Here is a 25,978-nt window from a genome sequence, read left to right as displayed (position 1 = left end):
CTCTCTCTCTCTCTATAGCCTTCAGCTTCAACAAAGTTTCCAAATCTTCTGTTTTATTAATCTGGCTGTGAAAAAGAAAAAAGGGTTAATGAAGATTGAAAAAAGTGCAAAGGAGAGATTGAACTTTAACAAGTAAGTTTTCTTTTTATAGTTATATACAAAGACTGGGTCAGTAAACAAAGTCACATGGTGCTGGAATAAAGTGTTGAGTATTGCACAAGAGTGGATGGCCACTGCCAGTAAACGCTCGACAGCAGCTCTTGCTCACGTTCAGCTGACAGACTGGGCGGGATTTGTTCTCTGCTCGTTGACTGCTGGACAAGTGTTTGCCTCTCTGGGAAACATGGAGCTCATGGTTTTCTCTGAGTTCCTGCACACAGTATTTGACAGATTCACCGTGCTGGCCGTGTTCTGCACTGTGTTTGCCCTGGTCTTTGACTTCATGAAGAGATGGAAGAAGTGTCAGAACTACCCTCCCGGGCCCTGGGGTTTGCCTTTCATTGGGAACATTCTTCAGGTAGACTTGAGCAACCCTCACCTGTCATTTGCAAAGGTAAACTACAAGCAGTGAGATGACAGAGAGTGAATGGGGCTGGCTGAAGGTGAGGGGCCTCATTGTGTGGAGCACATTTAACCCACTCAGTTTTTCTTTCCTTCTGTTGATGAGTTGCTTTTTCATCTGTTTTCCTCCATTTCCGTCTGATTAATTATGTCTCACTTTCACTTTTTTCCAATTTTATATACTTATCCTTTTTATTGACCATTGCTTTCTTTATGTCCTTCTTTCTTTAATGGAGTCAAGTATAACTTTTGTGTTTGGTCCTGAAATTCCGTTCCCTACGGGTGTGTACGCGATGTGTGTACCTGTAGGGCCAACGGAAGTGCCGGTTTTACGCATGCGCTGGAAACAGGACCTCCCGTTCAAGGTGAAAGGTCTGCACAGGTCAAACGCCTGCGCCGGAGAGGCAGCGTGTTCGGCTGCAACTTCCGTTTTTTTCAGCAGTGCTTCAGCCCAGTTAAATCTGAAACAGCTGGGCCTGGAAAGGCAGGCTCAAGGCTCACGGCTCAAGGCCTGCTTTTAACAAGATAAGAGCTGAAGAAAGTAAAAGTAAAACATTTTTTCCACAGATTTATCATTTTAAAATACTTTAAAGAAAGGTAAGTTTATTTTTACCTTCGTTAAAAACTTTAATTATTTTTTCAAAAATTTAAATTTTTGTTTAAAATAAATAATTTATGTAATTTATAGTCATTTTAAAAATGTGATGTTTTTTAAAAATTTATTTGAAGTTTTACTTATGTTTTGGGGCTGATCTCTATTCATAGATTTGACAGATGATCTGGGCTAAAATATACAGTTGAAAAGATAGAGAAGTGAGAGTTCACTAAACTGCTGGTTTGTTATAACCCTGTTTGGATGCCAGTCAATGAGCTCGATTAATCTGTAACTTCCACATTAGTAAACAATGAGACAATTCAGGAACCATCAAAATAAACAAGAGCAAATAAACTTTCTACATCTAGTGTTGTCAAGCACGAAATGTGAGGTTAATGTTTTGGACTGTTTAACAATTGTATTTTAAAATCTATTTTATGCAACAACAACTTTCTTTCTCTTCTCTCTGCATCTGTTTCATCTTTTTCATTACTTCTTTCTATTCATTTCATAGAATAATAGACATTACAGTAGAGTAGGAGGCCAATCGGCCCATCGTACCTTGTGTTGGTGTGAGCTTTGTAACTGGAGCTATCTATTCTAATCCCAGTTTCCCACCATTTCCATAATATCGTTTGATATTCTTCCTTTTCAATACCCAAATCCCTTTTAAATGTTGTTAATAGTACCTGCCTCATTTGTGATCAGACAGCCCAGGCCCAAAATACCCCGGGCCATATTCCGCCACTGAAAGGTCGGTGGGTGGGGTTTACTGTCGCCTAGTCTACTACTTAACTGATCTGGTCCCTAATTCCAGGATAAGGATCATTTGCTTGGTGGGGGGAGGGGGGACGCGCTCCTGCTATTGGCAGTGTTAGTGGGGCATCTGCTTCAGTGCGAGCACGAACCTTGGAGTGCCAGTTTGCCAGGGGCTGGCTCTGCGATCAATAGCCATTGGGAACCCAGCACTTGAGGCACTCATGGGAGCCATTTCCACCGAGGGCTGGTTCTGCCGTGCTAGTGCTTCTGCATCGTGCAGCCTTACTTAGCACTGGGGGCAATGGGGGGCAGAGTTGGCAGATTATCTGCTGGATAACATCATCCTTCAGTCCCATCTCTTGCAGAGAATTCCTCGGGAGTGGTGGCGGGGAACAGATGGAAGAAGCACTCTCCCTCACTTCTGGCAGAATTTGGTAACGTAGGAAAAAGGGGCGGAGCTGTGATACAATTGGGCCCTGTCCCAAGTTGTGGCCCGCCCAACACAATTGTGCTGCCACTGCCCCCCTAAAATCCAGGAATTTCGGGCCTTCCATGTTCTTATATCCCTCTATGTGAAAACATTTACTCTAACTCCCCCTTGATTCTTCTAATAATCTTGAACTTCTGCACCAATTTACCAATCATTGGAACCATTTTTTCCACGATTTACAATTTCAAAGCCTTTCATAATTTAGAAAACCTAAATTAAATCCTTCCTTAACCTATTCTGCTCAAGGCAATAAAAGACCCATTTTTTCGATCTTTACTTCATAACTACAGTTTCCCATTCAGGGCCAGATTTTCAGTGTGCCGTGAGGCGGGCTTTTAGGCATGCGGGGGGCAAGAATCCCAAATTCGGGGTCCTGACAACATCCCGCCCAAAACCCGCCTCCACGTAAGTTTCAGAGGAGGCGGGTACCTGCCCCGCACTGGGACCCGCCGACCCGAGGCGGGAAGGGATTAATGCCAATTAACTGCCTGTTAACAGGTAGTTAACAGGCAGTTTTTAGCCTAATCCCTATTTTGAGGGGTGTCGTGTGGGATTCCCGACGGCTCCAAACCACGCCAGGTTAGAGCAGGTGGGCCGTTGGGTTGAAGGACTTGGAGGGGTCGCAATGTCGGTGTTCAGGTGGGTGATGGGTGCATGAGTGCAAAGGTAAGTGTGTTTGGTGTGTCTAAAGTGTGTAAAGAAGTTTAAATTACCTGTACTTACCATAACAGCCTTTCTTCCTCTAGGCGTCGTGAGTCCATCACTCAGCCGGCACTGAAAGCTGAATGGCTGCGATCTGTCAAAAGTGACAGGCTGCAGCTTTCAGTGCCGGTGACAGTTCTAACAGAGTCTGTGTAGAAGGACTCAGGTTAGAACTCAGACTGTGTCAGTGTTTGACAGCTTCAAACAGCTGTGAAACACTGATATTTCATTTGTCAAGAACTCTTGACAGATGAAATTTCAGTCTGTGACGTTACCTGTTGCCGGGTGGCCCTTAATTGGCCTGCTGAGCCCGCTGGGCGGGCTCAACAAGGTCAATCAAGTGAAAATTGCGTCGATTGGCCGGAAGTCGATGGAGGCGGGACTAAAACCTGAAAGTTGTAGTCCCGCCTCCTTCCCGACTGCCGAATGAAAATCCAGCCCTTGGTGTCAGTCTAGTGAATAATAAGTGTGCCCTTTCCATGGTTTTAATATACCGCACAGAATTTTGTTCCCTTATACATTTTTTGATCTAGCTTTATTTCATACTGTCAGCCGTGGCTCAGGCGGAGCACTCTCGCCACAGTCAGAAGATGATGGGTTCAAGTCCCACTCCAGAGCACAAAATCTGGGCTGACACTCCAGTGCAGTACAGCGGGAGTGCTGCACTGTCAGAAATGCCGTCTTTCTATTGAGATGTTAAACCGAGGGCCCATCTGCCCTCTCAGGTGGATATAAAAGATCCCATGGCACTATTTCGAAGAAGAGCAGGGCAGTTCTCTCCGGTGCCTTGGCTAATATTTATCCCTCAACCAACATCACTAAAACAGATAATCTGGTCATTATCATATTGCTGTTTGTGGGAGCTTGCTGTGTACAAATTGGCTGCCACGTTTCCCACATTACAACAGTGACTACAGTTCACAAGTACTGGCTGTAAAGGCTTTGGGATGTCCTGAAGTTGAGAAAGGCGCTCTCTAAATGCAAGTCTTTTTTAAAATCTTTTTTTCTGAATCTCAGTTTTCTGATTTGGTCTGAAATTCATGTAAGCACACAGAAACTGTATCAAAGCTGAAGTATTATTTGCTTTTTCTTTGTTACACATTTGCAGTAATGCATTCATTTCAATGTTACTGGACCGCATTCATAATTTATTAACCAATCAGTATGCATGCGTGATACTGCTCCTCACTCATCAGTTAATGAGTCGTTAGAAGGAGTCTGCTGGACTGGGCAGGGTTGCCCAGGTAAGTGTGTTCACAATTTACGCCATCTAACAATGTTGCCTTACAAGACATTTTAGTGGCATATTCACTGTAAACTTGAGGCAGTGTCACAGAGGGAGTATAGAATCATAGAATGATACAGCACAGAAGGAGGCCACTCGGCCCATCGTGCCTGTGCCGGCTCTTTGGTAGAACTACCAATTAGTCCCACTCCCCTGCCCTGGCCCCATAGCCGTGTAAAAAAATTCCCTTCAATTATTTATCCAATTCCCATTTGAAAGTTACAATCGAATCTGCTTCTACCACCCTTTCAGGCAGTTCATTCCACATCACAACAACTCACTGCGTAAAAAAATGTTCCCTCAAGTCTCCTCTGGTTCTTTTGCCAATCACCTTAAAGCTGAGTCTCTGGTTACAGACTTTTCTGCCACTGGAAATAATTTCTCCTTATTTAATCTATCAAAACTATTCAAGATTTTGAACACTTCTATCAAATCTCCTCTTAACCTTCTCTACTCTAAGGAGAACAACCCCAGTTTCTCCAGTCTCTCCACGTAACTGAAGTCTCTCATCCCTGGTACCATTCCAGTAAATCTCTTCTGCATCCTCTCTAAGGTCTTGACATCCTTCCTAAAGTGTGGTGCACAGAACTGAACACAATACTCCAGCTGAGGCCTAATCAGTGTTTTATAAAGATTTAGCATAACTTCCTTGGTTTTGTATTTCTCTATTAATAAAACCAAGGATCCCATGTGTTTTTGTAACAGCCTTCTCAACTTACCTGTTACTAGCCTTCTTACCGTTCGTGTCATCTGCAAGCTTTGAAATGATGCTCTGTATACCCAAGTCCAGATCATTAATATACTGTATATCAAAAAGAGCAGTTGTCCCAATACCGACCCCTGGGGACATCTCTGTATACTTCCTTCCTGTCTGAAAAACAACCGTTCACCATTACTCTCTGCCTTCTGTCCCTTAGCCAATTTCGTATCCACACTGCCACTGTCCCTTTAATCCCATGGGCTTTAATTTTGCTAACCAGTCTATTATGTGGTACTTTATCAAAGGCCTTGTGAAAGTCCATATACACATCAACCGCACCACCCTCATCAACTCTTTCCATTACTTCATCAAAGAACTCGATCAAGTTAGTCAAACACGATTTGCCTTTGACAAATCTGTGCTGACTTTCATTTATTCGCCCAAACTTTTCCAAATGCCAATTAATTTTGTCCGACAGTCGGGGTGGTGTTTTTGTGGCCGGGGCGGCGATAATTAAAGGGCAGGTGCCGGGCGGCCATTTTTTTGTGCCGCCTGCCAGCACCTGCCCCCTCTGGCCTCCTGCTGCGGGGTGCCGGCCACGATCGGGCAACACGGCACTCCTTTTGAGTGCTGGGCTCTTTTGCCGACACCCCATCCCCCGGTGGTCCAGCAGGGCCCTGGTGTGCGCTGCGCTAGGCCCCTCCCCTTTAATCAGGGGAGCGAGGCCTGCAGTACCGCGGCGCTGAAAGTTATCGCCCCAAAGGGGGCGCGGGCCAATTTCCCCCCCAGGACTGTACACAGCACTCCAGGTGTGGCCTCACCAGGACCCTGTATATTTGTGGTGAGGCTTCTTTACCCTTATACTCTAATCCCTTTGTAACAAAAACTAACATACCATTTGCTTACCTAATTGCTTGCTGTACCTGCATGTTAACTGTCTGTGATTCATGTACAAAGACACCCAGGTCCCTCTGAATGCAAACATTTCCCAGTCTCTCACCATTCAAAAAATATTCTTTTTTGTTTTTCCTACCAAAGTGGATAACTTCACATTTCCCCACGTTGTATTCCAGTTGCCATGTTCTTGTCCACTCAGTCAACCTGTCTATATCTCTCTGCAGCCTCTTTGCATCCTCCTCACAACTTACATTCCCATCTAGCCTCGTATCATCAGCAAACTTGGATATATTACATTTGGTCCCCTCATCCAAATCATTGATGTAGATTGTGAATAGCTGAGGCCCAAGCACTGGTCCTTGCGGTACCCCACTAGTTACAGCCTGCCAACCCGAAAATGACCCTGTTATTCCTACTCTCTGTTTTCTGTCCATTAACCAATCCTCAATCCATGTTAATATATTACCCCCAATATCATGAGTCCTAATTTTGTGTAATAACCTTTTGTGTGGCACCTTAGAATGCTTTTTGAAAATCCAACTACACCACATCCACTGGTTCCCCCTTATCCATCCTACTAGTTACATCTTCAAAACACTCTAACAGATTTGTCAAACACGATTTCCCTTTCATAAAACCATGTTGACTCTGCCTAATCATATTACGATTTTCTAAGTGCCCTGTTACCACGTCCCTAATAACAGATTCTAGCATTTTGCCTACTACTGATGTCAGGCTAACTGACCTATAGTTCCATGTTTTTTCTCTTCCTGTTTCATAAATAGCGGGATTAAGTTTGCTACCTTCCAATCCTTAGGGACTGTTGTAGAATCTAGGGGATTCTGGAAGATTAATACCAGTGCATCCACTATCTCTGCAGCTACTTCTTTTAAAACCCTAGGATGCAGGTCGTCAGGTCCAGGGGATTTGTCGCCACTTAGTCCCATTAATTTCTCCAGTATTATGTCTTTACTTACACTGATTTCTTTAAGTTCCTCATTCTCTCTAGACCATTGGTTTCCTGTTATTTCCGGAAAGTTTTTTGTGTCTTCTACCGTGAAGACAGATATAAAGGGGGAAAAATTTGGTATCGCCCCGTTTGGGGCGCGATTATTGGCCGTGCGCAGATTAGCGCCTGGCGCTAATTATCGCCTCCAACTGCAAACTTGGCTTTTATCGCCCCTGGAGTTAATTGGAGCGCTAACCCTCTCTTAAGGCGCAAAGGCCGAGGAGCGAGGCGCTACCTCAGAGTGCTGGCGAAGCTCATGTGATGTCAGTCAGCAATGGAACACAGACACACTGGCGCCGGCCAGTTCTTAAAGGGGAGGGTCGATCTTGCTCTCCATCCACACCCTGCTCATTGTAAGCCTTGAATCTCGGCCTGGAGAGACCTGTGCATCAAATCTGCTGGAAAGAACAATGGAGAGGCCCAGGGAAAGAGCTCAGAGTGCAGCCCCCACAGTCTCTTCTAAATCGATACAAGGAAGGGCAAATCAAAATGAACCTGCAAAGTGCTGCTCAGTACCCAAAACTCCTTCACACAGCGTTGAATCTCTCCAGAAGTCTCTCTCTCTCTCAGAATGCTTGGTGCAAAAATGTCACCAAAAAAAAAGGCAGGAAGCGGTCGCCTTTAAATAGCGCTCTCCCAGTCCCTTCCTGATTGCAAAACGCTCCCCTCAATCTGTCGTTGCTAGCGGCAGGCGGTAAGGCAGGTGGCACCACTCAATATCCGGTTCGGGGCATTAGCGGGGCATTGCACACTTGACTGACGTCACGATCTGCCAGCGCAGGAGATCGTGGCGGTAGTGTTTAGCGCCGCCGCAAAATGTCTAGTTACCTGGACTACACTTCCTTCCACCCTGCCTCCTGTAAGGACTCTATTCCATTCTCCCAGTTTCTCCGTCTCCGCCGCATCTGCTCCGATGATGCCACCTTCCACACCAGTGCTTCCGAATGCCTTCCTTTTTCCTCAACCGAGGATTTCCCTCTACCGTGGCTGACACGGCCCTCAACCGCGTCCGTTCCTTCTCCCGCACTTCTGCCCTCACCCATGCCACTCTCTCCCGGAACCACAATAGGATTCCCCTTGTCCTCACCTTTCACCCCACCAGCCTCCACATTCAACGGATCATCCTCCGCCATTTCCGCCACCTCCAAAGTGATCCCACCACCAAACGCATCTTCCCCTCCCCTCCCCTTTCAGCATTCCATAGGGACCGCTCCCTCTGAGACACCCTAGTCCACTCCTCTAACACCCCCAGCACCCCTTCCCCTTCGCCTGGCACCTTCCCGTGCAAGCACAGGAGATGTAACACCTGCCATATACCTACCCCCTTCCCACTGTCCAGGGCCCCAAACACCCCTTCCAGGTGAAACAACGATTTACTTGTACTTCTTGCAATCTAGTACACTGTTTTCGCTGCTCACGCTGTGGTCTCCTCTACATTGGGGAGACCAAACGCAGATTGGGTGACCGCTTTGCGGAACACCTCCGTTCAGTCCGTAAGGGTGACCCCGAGCTTCCGGTCGCCTGTCATTTTAATTCACCACCCCATTCCCACTCGGACGGCACCGTCCTCGGGCTCTTGCATTGTTCCATGGAAGCTCACCGTAAACCTCGGCCCCTATTACATTTTTACTTATATTTTTCTATCCACACCTTTGTTTTGGCCTTTCCCCCCACCTTCTTTCTTTTTTTTTTCTCTCTCCCACATGGCAGCTGTCTTCCATTCTGCCAGCGCATTACACACCTAATCTAGAGCTGTCTTTTGTCTCCACTAGTCCTATCACCATCTCGTCTCCTTTTGAATACCTCTTAATGTCTCTTCTCTTTTGTTCTCTCCCAGCCTGGCCTCTTAATCTATTTCATTTCCTGTGCTTCTTTAGTCTTGACAAAGGGTTTTCACCCGAAACGTTGACTCTATTTTCTCTCTACGGATGATGCCTGGCCTGCTGAGTTTTTCCTGCATTTTCTGTTGTTATTTTTGATAAAGGTAGTGCAGTAGATGTTGTATATATGGACTTTCAAAAGGCATTTGATAAAGTACACATAACAAACTTATTCAGAAAATAGAAGCACATGGTATTAAAGGGATGAGGGTAACTTGGGTAGGTAATTGCCTAAGGGATAGGAGGCAGAGAGTAGTGGAGAACAGATGTTTTTCTGACTGGAGAGAAGTATGCAGTGGAGTCCCCCAGGGTTCGGTATTCGGACCATTGCTTTTCTTGTTGTATATAAATGACCTGGGCATAGGGAGTACAATTTTTGAAGTTTGTGGATGATACAAAACTTGGTAATGTAATAAATAGTGAGTAGGATAGTAGCAGACTTCAGAAGGACATAGTCAGACTGGTGAAATGGGCCGACACATGGCAAATGCAATTTAATGCGGATAAGTGTTGCCTCACAGTGCCAGGGACCCGGGTTCGAATCCGGCCTCGGGTGACTGTCTGTGTGGAGTTTGCACATTCTCCCCGTGTTTGCGTGGGTTTCCTCCGGGTGCTCCGGTTTCCTCCCACAGTCCAAAGATGTGCGGGTTAGGTTGATTGGCTATGATAAATTGACCCTTAGTGTTAGGGGGATTAAATACGTGGGGTTACGGGGATCGGGTGGGATATGTGTTGGTGTAGGGGTTACGGGGATCGGGTGGGATATGTGTCGGTGCAGGCTCGATGGGCCGAAATGGCCTCTATCTGCACTGTGGGGTTTCTGTGATTCTGTGAAGTGTGAAGTGTTGCACTTTGGGAGAAAGAACATGGAGAGGCAGTATAATCTAAATGGCACAAAAGCAAAATACTGCCGATGCTGGAAATCTGAAATAAAAACAGAGAATGCTGGCAAAGCAGGTCAGGCAGCATCTGTGAAGAGAAAAACAGAGTTAATGTTTCAGGTCGATGGGCTTTCATCAGAATCTAATCTAAATGGTACTATTTTGAGGGGGTGCAAGAGCAGAGGGACCTGGGGGTGCATATTGACAAATCTTTGAAGGTGGCATGGCAAGTTGATAAGGTGGTTAAGAAAGCAAATGGGATCCATAGACATACACATAGAAGATAGGAGCAGGAATAGGCCATTCAGCCCCTCGAGCCTGCTCCGCCATTCAATGAGATCATGGCTGATCATCCAAATTCAGTACCCTGTCCCTGCCTTCTCCCCATATCCTTTGATCCCTTTAGCCTTAAGGCTTTGTAAATAGGGGCATTGAATACAAAAAGCAAGGAAGTCATGCTAAACCTTTCCAAGTCACTGGTTAGGCCTCAGCTGGAGTATTGTGTAAAATTCTGGGCACCTCACTTTAGGAAGGATATCAAGGCCTTGGAGAGAGTGCAGAGGAGATTTACTAGAATGATACCAGGGAGGAGGGACTTCAGTAATGTGGAGAGACTGGAGAAGCTGGGATTGTTTTCCTAAGAGCAGAGAAGGTAGAGGGGAGACCTAATAGAGGTATTTAAAATTATGAGGTGTTTTGATAGAGCAAGTAGGGAGAAACTTTTTCTTCTGGCAAGTGGGTCAGTAACCAAAGGTCATAGATTTAAAATAATTGGCACAAGAACTAAAAGGCAAATGAGGAAAAAAAATTCACATGGAGGGTTGTTAAGATCTGGAATGCACCACCTGAAAGGCTGGTGGAATCAGATGCCTTGGGAACTTTCAAATGGCAATTGGACATGTACCTGAAGAGAACTAATTTGCAGGGCTATGGGGAAAAAGCTGGGGTGTGGGACTAAATTGGACAACTCTTTCAAAGAATTGGCACAGGCATGACGGGCAGAACGGCCTCCTTCTGTGCTGTAATAGGGCTAGAAATTCGTTATAGCCAAGGAATGGGCGGTGTCAGTAGAAAAGTTAGAGAATTAGCGCCAGGCACAAATGCTTTAGACTGCACGAAAAGTTCGTGCTCACTGCTCAATATAATGATTGGAGTCCTAAATCAAGCCTTAAAACCTAAGCTCATTGGCGTTAGATGTAAAGGGTGGACCAATATCGGGTGCAGTCTAATCGCAACTCATCATTGCCAAAGGATTTTTTCACTACTTAAAGGGGAGGATCATTGATGCTGCAGCTCCTCATTCTCAGCATTGCTGGCTGTGCAGCTGCCTCAGCAAGCAGAAGCAAAACAAGGAGAAGGAGCCGGAGGACTGAAACAGGTGTGCCCATGGCAGGTCCACGCCCCAGGGAGAGAGCCCGCAGATTCTCCGATGAAGCATTGGAGGCATTGGTTTTCACTGTGGAGAGATGGAGGGCGGTGCTCTACCCGACAATTGGCAGGAGGCCCTCGCCACAAGTCTTCCACACCATGTGGAGGGAGGTAGCACAGCAGGTCCCAGGGTCGACACACAGTGCAGGAAGAAATTTAACCATCTCACTCAGGTGGTCAGGGTGAGTGAATGCTTCAACAAATGCTACATACCACCATTTGTACCACAATCTTCACACACTGCCCAAAGCACCACACCCCCAGCACTCACCCACCAACAATATCTACCTAGCAACACTCACACCCACATCTCACACCTTGCACACAATGACAGCTATTCAACTATGGCAGGCACAAAGGTCATTAGTTATTGGAATTCATGTGATATGTTTATAGATAAATTTATTAATGGTCTTTGGAATATTTTGTTGTGTCTCTCATTTCACCTTTGTGCCCAGGAGGATGCTGTGATATGGCGTGAGACAGGGATTGTATGATGGGGATGTGGTGAGCTATGGGTATCTGGGGTTTCATTCATGCGAATCGGATTCTGATGAGCCAGTCACGGAAAGCCCATCCAGAAGGCTGATTGTCTCACTGCCTCCTCCCACCCTCCTGTTCCTCCTCCTCCTCTGCCTCACCCTCCTCCTGATGTGGTCCCGCAATCCCTGCTGGCAAGGGCTGCGCCCTTATGATGGCCAAGTTGTGGAGCATGCAGCAGACCACCACGAAATGGGACATCTACTCTGGCGAGTACTGTTGGGCTTCTCCCGAGCGGTCAAGGCAGCGGAATCGTTGCTTCAGTAAGCCGATGGTCTGCTCGATGATGTTCCTGGTGGCAGCATGGCTCTCATTATAAGAGTGCTGGGTATGAGTGTTGGGGTTGCGGAGGGGAGTCATGAGCCAGGTGGAAATCGGATTGCCCTTGTCTCCGAACAGCCAACCTCGAGTTTGACGTAGTGGCTGGGAAAGTGCTGGTACACAGGTCTGGCACAGGATGAAGGCATCATGGCTGCTGCCTGGATAGTGGGTATTGACATTAAGGATTCGCTTCTGTGGTCGCACACCAACTGCACATTAAGTGAGTGGTAGCCTTTGTGGTTACAGAAGATCTCCGGATTGTTATGCGGTGCCCACAAAGCCACGTCGGTGCAGTCGATGGCGCCCTGCACCATGGGGAAGCCCGCTATCCTGGTAAACCCACTTGCACGCTCATCCTGATTCTCTCTGGTGATGGAGAAGGAACTGTAGTCCCTTCTCCTACTGTAGAGAGCCTCTGTGACCTCCCAGATGCAGCGATGGATGGTGAACTGCAAGATGTTTGCTATGTCTCCTGTTGCAGACTGGAAGAATCCACAGGCGAAGTAATTGAGGGCCACGGTGATCTTCACTGCCATTGGGAGAGCTGTGGTCGCCCTGGTCTGTGGCTGGAGGTCTGGTTGCAGGAGGTGGCAAAGTTCTGTGATCACCTCCTTGGTGAAGCGAAGCCTTCTAATACACTGCTCCTCACTTAATTGGAGGTAGGAGAAGTGCTCTCGGAATACCCTTGGAAGATAAGGCCCCCTGTTGAGAGCCCTGATGGCCCTCCTCCTCCTTCTGCGAACATGTTCCCATCATTCTCGCTGCCTCCGCTCCCTCTGCCATAGATCCTGGAGGGCGAGGTGGCGCCAGTACAGCCCCCCATTAATGTAACCAAGTGTAGCAGTTTGAATCTTTGAAGAATAAATGTAACTACTTTTTAGTTACCAGAAGACACCTGATATAAAAGAACCTTGAATTTACTGAATAAAACTGTTGCAGTGGGTGAAACTAACAAAAAAAGCACTGAAACTACACTAACCTGACAGCTACGAGTGATTACCGATGATCCCTTTAAATAACGTCCCTGGAGCCGGCTTCCTGGTGCTGTATGCCAGCTCTCCCTGTCGGTGTTTACTCCAGGCAGTGAGATAAGTAGCAAGAATCAATTTTGCAATTGGGCGGTCAGTGAACATTGCACACTCACTGAAGTCACGATCTACCTGGTGTTGACGTTCCTGGCAATACCTCTTACCGGTAGTGCTACAGGCGGGCCGGATTTAGTGTGCGGCGTTGGATTTGCCTCACCCCGGCGATACTGGTCTTGCGCCCCATTAGCACCATCTACTGGCGCTAACAGGAGGCGCTAAGGGGACTAATTTTTCCCCATTTGATTCTACAGCTAACCCTGTCAATGTGAACTGGAAGGAGTGGGAATGATGCCAGTGTTCGTGAGGGCAGTGTGAGTCAGAACTGTGTGAGAAAGGGTGCCAGTGTAGGAATTAACGAATTCCTACGAATAACGGAGATCGACACAAGAGAACAATCAAACAGGTCTTTACTCAAAGGAGATGCCACGAGGACTGACTGGGCAGTCCCGTGGTTTGCGACATGACATCATCGCGTTTGCCCGCGTTTTCCTGCGCTCTTAAAGGGGCCACGCCCCGTACATGCAAACTCTATATACAAAACACAGTAATGCCTAACACAATGGTACAGGTTTAGGCTGGTGTTAGAGCATCATTAAAGAGAATTATATACAGCTAGCCAGAGTCATTCAGTGGTTCTGCCACATGCGCCCCCCCAGAATTTGCTTTAACGGACAAAGTCAAACGGTGAGAGGGTCTGACAAGCCTGTCAGAACGACTCCTGTACTCTCGAGGCGGAGGCTGCTGGGCGGCTGGTGGTCTGGCGGGCGGTCGCACTTGGTCTGCCGTAACGATGATGGGTGGCCGACCCCGTCTCGGCGGTTGTGCTGTCTCGACGGGGCGGTCGAGGTCCAAATGTGCTGGCTTTAAGCAGTCGACCGAAATGTGGTCCGGTTTACCACCGACATCTACCGTGAAGGTTTTGTTCCCTGCTTCCAACACGCGGAAGGGACCGGTGTATGGGGCCTTGAACGGATCCCTATGTGCGTCATGGCGAATAAAAACGTATTCAGCCTTGTGAAGCTCCGTGGGAACGTGTGACCTCTGCGGCCCATGGTGCGAAGTGGGCACCAGTGCGAAACATCTGGCCGCCTCTTGGTGACTTGCAAGCTGGGCAGACGCGGGCCATTGCTCCGTCGATGTTGGTAGGAAGTCCCCTTGGACCCGCAGCGGCTGACCATACACAAGCTCCGCTGATGAAGAGTGAAGGTCTTCTTTGGGGGCCGTGTGAAGGCCCAACAGGATCCACGGTAGCTTGTCTGCCCATCCAGCGTCCTGGAGGCTGGCTCTCATGGTGGCCTTCATTCACCGGTGGAAGCGTTCGCAGAGGCCATTCGCCTGTGGGTGGTAGGCTGTGGTGTGGTGTAATTTGACACCGAGTCCTTGGGCCACTGCATTCCAGAGTTCGGAGGAAAACTGCGGTCCCCTGTCTGACGAAATATCTGCGGGTACTCCGAAACGGCCGATCCAGGAGGAAATGAACGCCCTGGCCATGTTCGCCGAAGTAGTGGATGACAGGGGGACTGCCTCTGGCCATCTGGTGGTGCAGTCAACCATGGTCAGGATGTGTGAAAAACCATGGGAGGGTGGGAGTGGTCCTACCAGGTCCACGTTGACGTGGTCAAAACATCGCTCCGGAACTGTGAAGGTGGTCAACGGATCTTTGATGTGGCGCTGTACCTTGGCCTTTTGGCAGACCACACAGGTATTGGCCCAGTCGCGGACATCTTTATGCATGCCATGCCATACAAATTTCACTGACATCAGTTTCTGAGAGGCCTTCATTCCAGGGTGTGACAACCCACGTATGGCGTCGAACACTTTGCGGCACCAGACGACCGGCACGACAGGGCGAGGATCCTGTACGGAGACGCCACACAACAGCGTGGTACCTGCCGAATGGAACTTGACGTCGGCCAACTGGAGGCCAGTGATGGCCGTTCGGTAAGCTTGGACTTCCGGGTCTGAGGCTTGGTCCACTGCCATGAGGGCGTAGTCGATGCCCAAATGAACCGTATTGACGATTGCGCGGGAGAGGCGGTCTGCCACCAGGTTGTCCTTACCGGCCACATGCCGTATATCCATGGTGAATTCGGATATGTAGGTCAGTTGACGCTGCTGTCGGGCTGACCATGGTTCGGCGGTCTTGGACATTGCAAAGGTCAGCGGCTTATGGTCCACAAAAGCGGTGAAAGGACGTCCTTCCAGAAGGAACCGAAAATGGCGGATGGCCAGAAAAAGGGCAAGCAACTCCCGGTCGAACGTGCTGTATGCTCTCTCGTTCTGCCGTAGTTGACGGCTGAAGAATGCCAACGGCTGCCACGTCCCGTTCACTTACTGCTGTTGCATGGCACCGACTGCGTAGTCCGACGCGTCGGTGGTGAGGGCGATGGTGGCTCCTGGCAGCGGGTGTGCCAGCATAGTCGTGTTGGCTAAGGCACTTTTGGTGTTGGCGAACGCTCGGGCCATGTCATCCGTCCAGTCTACCAGGTTCTTGCCAGTCTTGCCCTTGAGGGCCTCATACAGGGGCTGCATGAGTAGTGCCGCCTTAGGCACGAAACGGTGGTAAAAGTTTACCATGCCTAGGAATTCCTGCAGGGCCTTTATGTTCTGCGGGCGTGGAAAGAATGTCACTGCCTCTACCTTTGAAGGTAAAGGAACCGCTCCCCCTGAGGTGATGCGATGCCCCAGGAAGTCAATTTGGTGCAGGCCAAACTGACACTTGGCCGGGTTGATTATCAGGCCGTGTTGGCTGAGGCGTCGAAAAAGGGTGCGTACGTGACAGGTATGTTCTTCCTTAGTAGAACTGGCAATTAGAATATCGTCCAGGTAGACGAAGAGGAACTTGAGGTCCTGCAGCACGGAGTCCATCAGGCGTTGGAAAGCCTGGGCAGCGTTCTTTAACCCAAACGGCATCCGTAAAAACTCGAAGAGGCCGAATGGGGTGATGACTGCGGTCTTCTGGACATCTTGTGGATGCACTGGGACCTGGTGGTAGCCCCGGACGAGGTCGACTTTTGAGAACACAGTGTTCCCTGCCAAATGGGCAGAGAAATCCTGAATATGGGGGATCGGGTACCGATCAGGAGTGCTGGTGTCGTTTAGTCGTCGAAAGTCACCGCATGGCCGCCATCTGCCGCCAGGCTTCGGGACGATATGGAGTGGTGAAGACCAGGGACTATTCGTCCGGCGAATAATCTCTAACCGTTCCATGGCTGCGAACTCTGTCTTTGCGACCGCCAGCTTGCCAGGTTCTAGGCGCCGGGCCCGCGCGTAGACCGGGGGGCCGTTGGTGGTGATGTGGTGTTCCACACCATGTTTCGTGGCTGTGGAGGAGAACGTGGGTCTTGTCAGGTCGGGGAATTCGCTGAGCAGGCGAGCGAAATCATCAGGAGTCGGGAACGCACAGGAGACGGTGTGTGACGTAGTGTTACTGCGGTAACATGGAAGAGAATTAAAAGTTGCTGCGTTGATCAGCCGCCGGTTCCTAACGTCGAAAAGGAGGCTGTTGGCGCACAGGAAATCCGCGCCGAGGAGGGGCTGGGAAACTTTGGCTGTAACAAACTCCCAGTGAAAACGTTGCCCCCCGAGGCACAACTCCACTCGCCGTCTGCCGAAGGTCCGAATTGTTCTGCCATTGGCCGCTTCAAGGGCGGGGCCGTGATTCCCCGTCTGCACATCGAGGGCGGACGCGGGTAAAATGCTGCACTGTGCTCCGGTGTCGCACAGAAAACGACGACTGGAGAGAGTATCAGTGATGAAGAGCAATTTTCCCGCGTTGCCGATCGCCATCGCGGCCGCGGGGTGCCCGGTAGACCCGTTCCTTGGTGGTCGCAGTGTCAGTCGTTGTTTTTTTGGGGGAAAACTGCAGGGAGGGCGGCAACGCTTCGCTTTCACGCCGAACTACGTGTGGTAGAAACACAGCCCAGCAGGCGGACGAGCTGGGGCGGTGTCTGCGGGGGATGGGTGCCTCGTGGCGGCGCAGTACTGCCGAGTTACAGCGAAAATTTTGTCAGCCTCCGCAGCGAGTGTTGCGCAGTCTTCAATTTCAGATCTGGCCAGGGCAGCTTGTACCTGTTCAGGCAGTTGGCTGAGGAAAATCTCGCGGAATAGGAAACATTCCCATTCTGAGCCCAGGAGTGTGAGCATTTGGCTCATCAACTCTGAAGGCTTGGAGTCCCCGAGCCCGGGCGTAGCGAGTAATTGACGTGCGCGCTCCAATTTTGTGAGCCCGAAAACCTGCAGTAACCGCGCTTTGAGGGTTTCATACTTGCGCTCCGTTGGGGGTTTTTCGAGGAGGCTGACGATCCGAGAGGCTGTAGAGCTGTCTGTAGTGTACCCGTCTACCTTTAAGAGAACTATTGTATGTAACCGTCCACCTTTAAGAGAACTACTTTAGGTGTTGCATTACTTTGTTGGCTTCTGTATACTGTAATACCGACGGTGACCACACCGGTATATAAGTGCTGTGTCAGGAGTTATTGGGCAGATTCGCCCTGACCTTCGAATAGTAAAGTCCTGTTTTAAGTTACTCTTGGAGTCTGTGCATTAATTAACTAAACAACCCACAGAGTTTACAGTGGCGACGAGTCCGATCGTACCCTGCGGCAACAATACGTCCGAAGCAGTTAATGAGCGTCGAGAAGAGGCAACCGCCCTTGTCGTTCTGCTGGGAGAAAACTCGAGGCTGCAGAACTAGAAAGGAGGAAGAATTTAGAGACAAAGACTTCCATCAGCAACAGGCACTGACTGTCCCTTCTGCCACGGTGAGGAGTGAGCCGATCAGCACGAGAAGCAAGGCGGCCACGATGACTGTGAGTAAGGGAAAGTAAAAAGAATAACCGGAGGATAAGGGCGGTGCACTCGACCACGGTCGAGGGGGAAAGGAGCCGGACAGAAGTCGGGTCCAGAGGCGCTGAGACTGGGGCAGCGTGGAGCAAGGAAGCCGCGGTACAGACAGGCTGGGGACGCAACGGCGTCGTGAGACAGCTAGACCGCGACCGGCGAAAAAGGCCGGGCTGCGACCGAAGCCACGAAGCGCTGCGACCGGGAACGTAGGCGCGGGAAGAGATAAACTCAGCCGCAGCCGGGGAGGGAAGCACCGGACTGCGAGAGGGCTGGGAGGCGTGATTGGGAGCCGAGCGAGCGGGAGAGGCAGAGCCGACCAAGGGAGACTGAGCGAGAGCCAGTCCAGCGGCTGAAACTGTTCTCCGTCAACGGGGTGTACCCAGCGCCGGTAGAGCCGAGCGAGCGGGAGAGAGACAGAGCCCGAGCAAGGGAGACTGAGCGAGAGCCAGTCCAGCGGCTGAAACTGTTCTCCGTCAACGGGGTGTACCCTGCGCCGGTAGAGCCGAGCGAGCGGGAGAGAGACAGAGCCCGAGCAAGGGGAACAGAGTGAGAGCCAGCCCAGCGGCTGAAACTGTTCGCCGTCAATGGGGTGTACCCAGCGCCGGTTGCCCTGCCGAGAAAAGGGAAAGCACTGAAGCCGACGCGCAGGCTGTGAACCTGAAAGCCAGCGGCCGTCGCCCATGGGGAAAGTGTACCCCTCCCGCCAGGGGAAGAAACGCGGGAAACCGCCATTAGGCGGAGAAGAAGACAGAAGCGGGGAACCGCCATTGAAGTGGGCGGGGAGAGAAGATAAGCGCGGGAAACCGCCATTTTCGCGGGAACCGCCATCTTGAAAAAAAAAAAGAAAATTTAAAGAAATAATCCGTGGTGTTATCAGGAAGAGAGGAAGATGCCTAAGCGTGGTAACATCAACGATTTTAACTCCGAGGTAGAAGACTGGGCCACGTATGTGGAACGCATTGAGATCTATGGTGAGGCCAATAAAATAGAAGAAGATGACAAAGCTATAACCTTGCTAAACTCGATGGGCGCGAAGACATACGGGCTCTTGAAGCATCTACTAGCACCAGCTAAACCGGCGGATCAGACTTTCGATGATATTGTTGCTGTCCTGAAGGATCATTTTAACCCCGCACCACTGATGTTAGTGGAACGATCCAAATTCTATGCGAGAACGCAAAGGAAAGACGAAAGCAACGCAGAATACTTGGTCGAACTGCGTAGACTAGCGAAACACTGCCAGTTTGGAGGGAATCTGACAGAGGCATTGCGAGACAAGTTCGTGTGCGGGTTGTCAAAGGAAGGAACGCAAAAGCGACTACTCGAAGAGAACGATCTTACACTTGAGAAGGCTGTCCTTATTGCTGCATCGAACGAAGCCGCAGCGAAAGGAACGGCGGAAATGCAGCTAAAGGCAGCGGCACTCAGGGTGCAGCAAATTACTTCGGGTACAACGAAATGCTATCGTTGTGGGAAGACAACACACGACCAGAACCAATGCTGGTTTAAAAACCAGGAATGTAGGAAATGTGGCAAGCTCGGTCACATAGCTAAGGTATGCCGGTCAGGAAAGAAGACCAACAATAATGAGTCACCACAAAAGAGGTACAGAAAGGTACATGAGGTGACTAGGAGGAGTCCGGAAGAACAGAATTCGGACTCACACTCCAACTGCAAGGAACTGGATAGTCTGAGAATTCACAATGTGAGTAATGAAGCTGACCGACAAGCTATCTGGATCACACTACAGATTGCAAAAGTCCAAGTGAAAATGGAAGTGGACACCGGATCGGCGTTGACGGTCATGAATAAGCATGATTATAAAAAGTTATTCAAGCATATTCCCCTACGGGATACGGAACTAGTATTGAAGACATACACGGGGCACAAAGTATACCCCATCGGAAAGATAGAAGTCAAGGTGAGATACAAAGACAAAGAGCACCAAAGGATGGACCTGTATGTGTTGCTTGAGGGAGGTCCACCACTTCTGGGACGGGAGTGGATCAGGAAAATAAAGCTAGACTGGCATTCACTAAACACCATGACGGTAGATTCCGGAAAGGAAGATGTCAAACCTGAACGGTTGTCCAGAATATTAGACGAAGCTAAAGAGGTATTCCAGCAAGGACTGGGAACACTGCGAGGAATTAAAGCAAAGGTTAAGATTGCAGAACATGCAAGCCCAAAATTTTTCAAAGCCAGATCGGTACCTTACGCGATACGACCTGCTGTGGAGGCAGAACTGGAAGAACTTGAACGATCAGCGATACTGTCAAAAGTGGACTGGAGTGAGTGGGCCACGCCCATTGTTCCCGTCATGAAGTCTTCACCAAGTGACAAGCCAGGGGGACCGGGGAAGGTCCGCATCTGCGGAGACTTCAAGATCACAGTGAATCCGGTGCTTCACACGGTACAATACCCGCTTCCGCGGATTGAAGATATCTTTGCTTCGTTGGCTGGAGGGAAACACTTCACCAAGATAGACCTGGCACAGGCATACTTACAAATGGAAGTCGAGGAAGAGTCGCGTCAGTACCTCACCATCAACACACACAGAGGCTTGTATCGTTATAATAGACTGGTTTTTGGGGTAGCTTCGGCTCCAGCAATTTGGCAGAGGGCCATGGAGCAGGTATTACAAGGAATTCCAAGCACGCAGTGTTACTTAGACGATATCCTGATTACGGGAGAAGACGAGGAAGAACACCTCACAAATTTGAAACTGGTGCTCACTAGGTTGAAGGAATATGGCCTTCGAGTTAATCGCAAGAAATGTGAGTTCTTCCAAAAACGGATCTCGTACTGCGGTCATGTCATTGACCGAGAGGGGCTGCACAAGTCACCTGACAAGATAGAAGCTGTCGTGAAGGCCCCAGCTCCGGAAAACGTATCACAGTTAAGATCATTCTTGGGGTTGATTAATTATTATCACAAATTTCTGCCGAATCTATCCACGGTGCTGCATCCGCTGAATGCTCTGTTGCGGAAAGAAGTACCATGGAAGTGGAGTGAGGAATGTAAAAAGGCCTTTCGCAGAAGCAAGGCGTTGATTACCTCTGAAGAAGTGTTGGCTCATTTCAACCCAACGTTACCTCTTCGTCTAGCTTGTGATACTTCCCCCTATGGAATTGGAGCAGTACTTTCACACAAGTTACCAAATGGCTCGGAAAGGCCAGTGGCATTCGCGTCCCGATCATTGACCTCCGCGGAGCGAAATTATGCTCAAATAGATAGGGAGGCCCTCAGCCTTGTGTGGGGCGTAAAGAAATTCAATCTTTACCTGCAGGGCAAGAAGTTCACATTACTGACAGACCACCAGCCGTTGGTGTCCATATTCAACCCTAACAAGGCCGTTTCCACCATGACAGCGCAAAGGTTACAGAGGTGGTCCGTGTTACTTGGGGCACACCAATATGACATCGAATACAAAAGGTCCAAACAGCATGGAAATGCTGATGGGTTATCGCGCTTGCCATTGCCGATAGTAGAAGAAGCGACTACAGTGGACCCGGTAGAGATGTTCCACTCATCCATAGTGGAATGTCTACCAGTAACAAATTCGATGATCGAAAACGAAACAAGAAATGACCCGACTCTCTCACGAGTCTATGATTTAACGGTGGAGGGATGGCCAGCACAGGGCGAACCAACACTGCCAGCATTTTCGCAGAGAAAAGAACAGCTGTCAGTGTGTCGAGGAACCCTGATGTGTGGATCTAGAGTGGTGATTCCACCCAAACTTCAACAGAAGGTGTTAAAGGAGCTGCACGAGGGACATCTGGGTGGAGTGAAAATGAAGAACCTAGCAAGAGCGTTTGTGTGGTGGCCAGGCATTGATGGGGACATCGAAGAAATCACTAAGAGCTGTCTAGGATGCCAGAAGGTCCAAAACGCGCCACCACAGGCTCCTCTGCATCCATGGGAGTGGCCCTCATCTCCTTGGCAAAGGGTACACATCGACTTTGCTGGTCCATTTATGGACTCAATGTTTCTAATAGCGGTGGATGCACACTCCAAGTGGCCGGAGGTAATAAAGATGTCCACCACCACCACGGAAAAAACCATCACAGTGTTAAGGACCATGTTTGCTAGGAATGGGCTGCCGGAACAGATCTGTTCTGATAATGGACCGCAATTTGTGTCCGAAGAATTCAAGAAATTCTTAAAGAGCAATGGGGTTAAGCACTACACGTCAGCCCCATACCATCCCGCCTCCAATGGATTGGCTGAAAGGTTTGTCCAGACCTTCAAGAAGGCCATAAAGGCCATGGTTAATGAAGCCATTAACTTACAACATAAGGTGGATAGCTTCTTGTTGGCGTACAGGAATGCAACACATGCGGTCACAAATCAAACTCCCGCCATGATGTTTTTTAATAGACGACTAAGATGCCGGCTGGATTTGCTTAAGCCAAACGTCAGAAGGGACGTAGAGAACCGGCAATTCCAGGGCATGAATGAAAGGCCAACTAGATCTTTTCAGATAGGTCAACAAGTTTTGGCCCGGGACTACCGTACCGAGAAATGGCAGCCTGGAACTATTGGAAAAAGGCTAGGGCCGTTGATGTATACGGTGGACATTGGGGACAGTATAATAAGGCGCCATGTTGACCAGATCATAGGGTCAGCCACAAATGGCCAATCTACTCCACCACCTTACACGGTTAATGTTGAGACAGAGATACCCAGAACACCTACCTCCGATCTGGTAATACTGGAATCAGATGAACCTGACACTGTCCTTCAAGCCGAATCGACCTTGCCAGAAGCACCTGCTACCCCACCGGGAGTTACGACACCACCGAGGCGTTATCCGGACAGAGTCCGGAAACCTCCAGAGAGACTGAATCTGTGAACTGTCTTGCATCAAGTTGTATATATGTTATAATGTATGTTTAATGGGGAATCGGTATGTTGTAAGCTAAAAAGGGAGGATTGTAGTGTATGTACCCGTCTACCTTTAAGAGAACTATTGTATGTAACCGTCCACCTTTAAGAGAACTACTTTAGGTGTTGCACTACTTTGTTGGCTTCTGTATACTGTAATACCGACGGTGACCACACCGGTATATAAGTGCTGTGTCAGGAGTTATTGGGCAGATTCGCCCTGACCTTCGAATAGTAAAGTCCTGTTTTAAGTTACTCTTGGAGTCTGTGTATTAATTAACTAAACAACCCACAGACTTTACACTGTCGAGTGCGGAGACCACGTAAAGATACTTGGTCTGATCCGCATCGATGTTCCTCAGGGCGAACTGGGCCTCGACCTGAATAAACCACGAGGGCGCTTGCTGCTCCCAGAACTGCGGTTGCTTTAGCGAAACGACGTTTGCCTCCATGCTGCGCTCTTCTTTTGTGAAAACGTTCACAAAAACGGGGTCACCAATGTAGGAATTAACAAATTCCTACGAATAACGGAGATCGACACAAGAGAACAATCAAACAGGTCTTTACTCAAAGGAGATGCCACGAGGACTGACTGGGCAGTCCCGTGGTTTGCGACGTGACGTCATCGCGTTTGCCCCCGTTTTCCCGCGTTCTTAAAGGGGCCACGCCCCGTACATGCAAACTCTATATACAAAACACAGTAATCCCTAACACAATGGTACAGGTTTAGGCTGGTGTTAGAACATTGTTAAAGAGAATTATATACAGCTAGCCACAGTCATTCAGTGGTTCTGCCACACCAGCATAAACAAGCTATTTTTAAGGGCGAACTGAGGCGAGTGGTAAAGAGTGCCAGCGTGAGCTTGGGGGGAGGGGAGAAACAGAGTGCTTCTGTAAACTGATGCCAGAGTGGTGAAGAATGCCTCTGTATCACCATGACAACCATAAAAACAAAAGATTTAGCAACAGATACAATACCCACAAATACTCACATAGAAAGGAAGGAAAATCCCTACCATCTTCAGCTCTAGAATGTTGAGTATACCTGCAGCTTAAAGTATTATAAACTCGTGCACCACTTCAGCTTTGGTGTAACCACATTATATTCAGGGCAGTTTTAGGAACTGTCAGATTTTTTATGGCTGTGCTGGTTTTCTTGAAGCCGTTGTGCAGCTTTTGCTAAGTGCATTACTCTCTCGGGTAGATTTTTCAGGGTCCTCCCCCATGGCAAAGCACCACAGGTCCACGGCACATCCAGATCTGCACTCACAGTGGACCTGCTACCTCGCCACAGGTGAGGAACTGGAAGATCTATCCTTACATGTAAATCAATGGTAAAACGGTGCCTTTAATACAGACTGCGGCCGATCAACAAATTATCTGACACGCGACCTGAACATTTTTTCTGCATATTTTGAGTGTTTCTCCATCTGTACGCTGCTTGGCTGAGGTGTTGGAGCATTCATCAGTATCAGATTCACAGTCGGTTGGATGAGTGATTAGTCAAGGAAAATAATCAATGCACATGAAGAATCCAGCCCCACCCTTGCCCGTCACATGCATTGGCACATGGAATGGAATGCCAACCTCCCTGGAGCCCAGCACCAGCTGGGCAGGGATGCCGAACAATTCCATACTGAGTTACTCGATATGCTGTGCCCGTTTGAAATCATTCTAAACTGCACTATCTCTGATCAGTGTTGTATTTGACCTATGAGGGAGCAATGTGTAAGTTACGATAATGGACTCATGTTTTTCCCCACTTAATTCTTTTCTTTATTTTTAAGCTGGCGAAGAAACACGGCAATGTGTTCAGCGTACAGTTTGGATGGAGAAACATAGTGATACTGAGCGGCTATGAAACCCTAAAAGAGGCACTGGTGAAGAAATCAGAAGATTTTGCTGACCGGCCATCCTTCCCGATATATGACGATGTGGTTAAGCGCATAGGAGAAGGTAACTGTGTACCAGGCTTCAGAGACAGCCTTGGGAACCGGCGGAGTGGGTTGGCTATTACTTGGGCTGAATGGCCTCCTGCTGTGCTTCTAATTCTATGATTCTAATTGAATGTAGTTGCTTCTCTTGATAATCCATACACTTCATCTTCTCAGCATGCAGGGGGTTCTGTCGAGACACAGGGGAACTGGTGTCAGTGTGTCCAGGGAAACTGGAGTCAGTGTGTCCAGGGGAACTGGTGTCAGTGTGTCCAGGGGAACTGGTGTCAATGTGTCCAGGGGAACTGGAGTCAGTGTGTCCAGGGGAACTGGTGTCAGTGTGTCCAGGGGAACTGGAGTCAGTGTGTCCAGGGGAACTGGTGTCAGTGTGTCCAGGGGAACTGGAGTCAGTGTGTCCAGGGGAACTGGTGTCAGTGTGTCCAGGGGAACTGGTGTCAATGTGTCCAGGGGAACTGGTGTCAGTGTGTCCAGGGGAACTGGTGTCAGTGTGTCCAGGGGAACTGGTGTCAATGTGTCCAGCGGAACTTGAGTCAGTGTGTCCAGGGGAACTGGTGTCAGTGTGTCCAGGGGAACTGGAATCAATCTGTCCAGCGGAACTGGAGTCAGTGTGTCCAGGGGAACTGGTGTCAGTGTGTCCAGGGGAACTGGTGTCAGTGTGTCCAGGGGAACTGGTGTCAATGTGCCCAGCGGAACTGGAGTCAGTGTGTCCAGGGGAACTGGAGTCAGTGTGTCCAGGGGAACTGGTGTCAGTGTGTCCAGGGGAACTGGAGTCAGTGTGTCCAGGGGAACTGGTGTCAGTGTGTCCAGGGGAACTGGTGTCAGTGTGTCCAGGGGAACTGGTGTCAATGTGTCCAGGGGAACTGGAGTCAGTGTGTCCAGGGGAACTGGTGTCAGTGTGTCCAGGGGAACTGGTGTCAGTGTGCCCAGGGGAACTGGAGTCAGTGTGTCCAGGGGAACTGGAGTCAGTGTGTCCAGGGGAACTGGAGTCAGTGTGTCCAGGGGAACTGGTGTCAGTGTGTCCAGGGGAACTGGAGTCAGTTTGTCCAGAGGAACTGGAGTCAGTGTGTCCAGTGGAACTGGTGTCAATGTGTCCAGGGGAACTGGTGTCAGTGTGTCCAGGGGAACTGGAGTCAGTGTGTCCAGGGGAACTGG

General features: G+C 49.2%; 1 protein-coding gene across 2 annotated transcripts in view; it reads left to right on the top strand.

Annotated features, from left to right (window-relative positions):
• The first annotated feature begins 237 nt into the window (after window positions 1-237).
• The window catches only part of LOC147102081 (cytochrome P450 2D15-like), a 61,684-nt gene continuing 35,943 nt past the window's right edge, over window positions 238-25,978 (top strand). The window contains exons 1-2 of one of the 2 annotated variants that reach the window (XM_085964257.1): window positions 238-553; window positions 24,659-24,827. In XM_085964257.1, the coding sequence (XP_085820383.1) occupies window positions 344-553; window positions 24,659-24,827 (379 nt within the window). In that variant the 5' untranslated portion in view covers window positions 238-343. Of the gene's footprint in view, window positions 603-24,658; window positions 24,828-25,978 lie in introns of both variants that reach the window. The other variant, XM_085964258.1, reaches the window with a different exon arrangement.

Source organism: Somniosus microcephalus, chromosome 22 (genome assembly GCF_052327205.1).
Source record: "Somniosus microcephalus isolate GS21.2 chromosome 22, FLI_Smic_1.0, whole genome shotgun sequence".
Classification (NCBI taxonomy): Eukaryota; Metazoa; Chordata; class Chondrichthyes; order Squaliformes; family Somniosidae; genus Somniosus; species Somniosus microcephalus.
The sequence above is the reverse complement of the archived record's forward strand: the minus strand, read 5'-3'. Positions and strand labels throughout refer to the sequence as shown.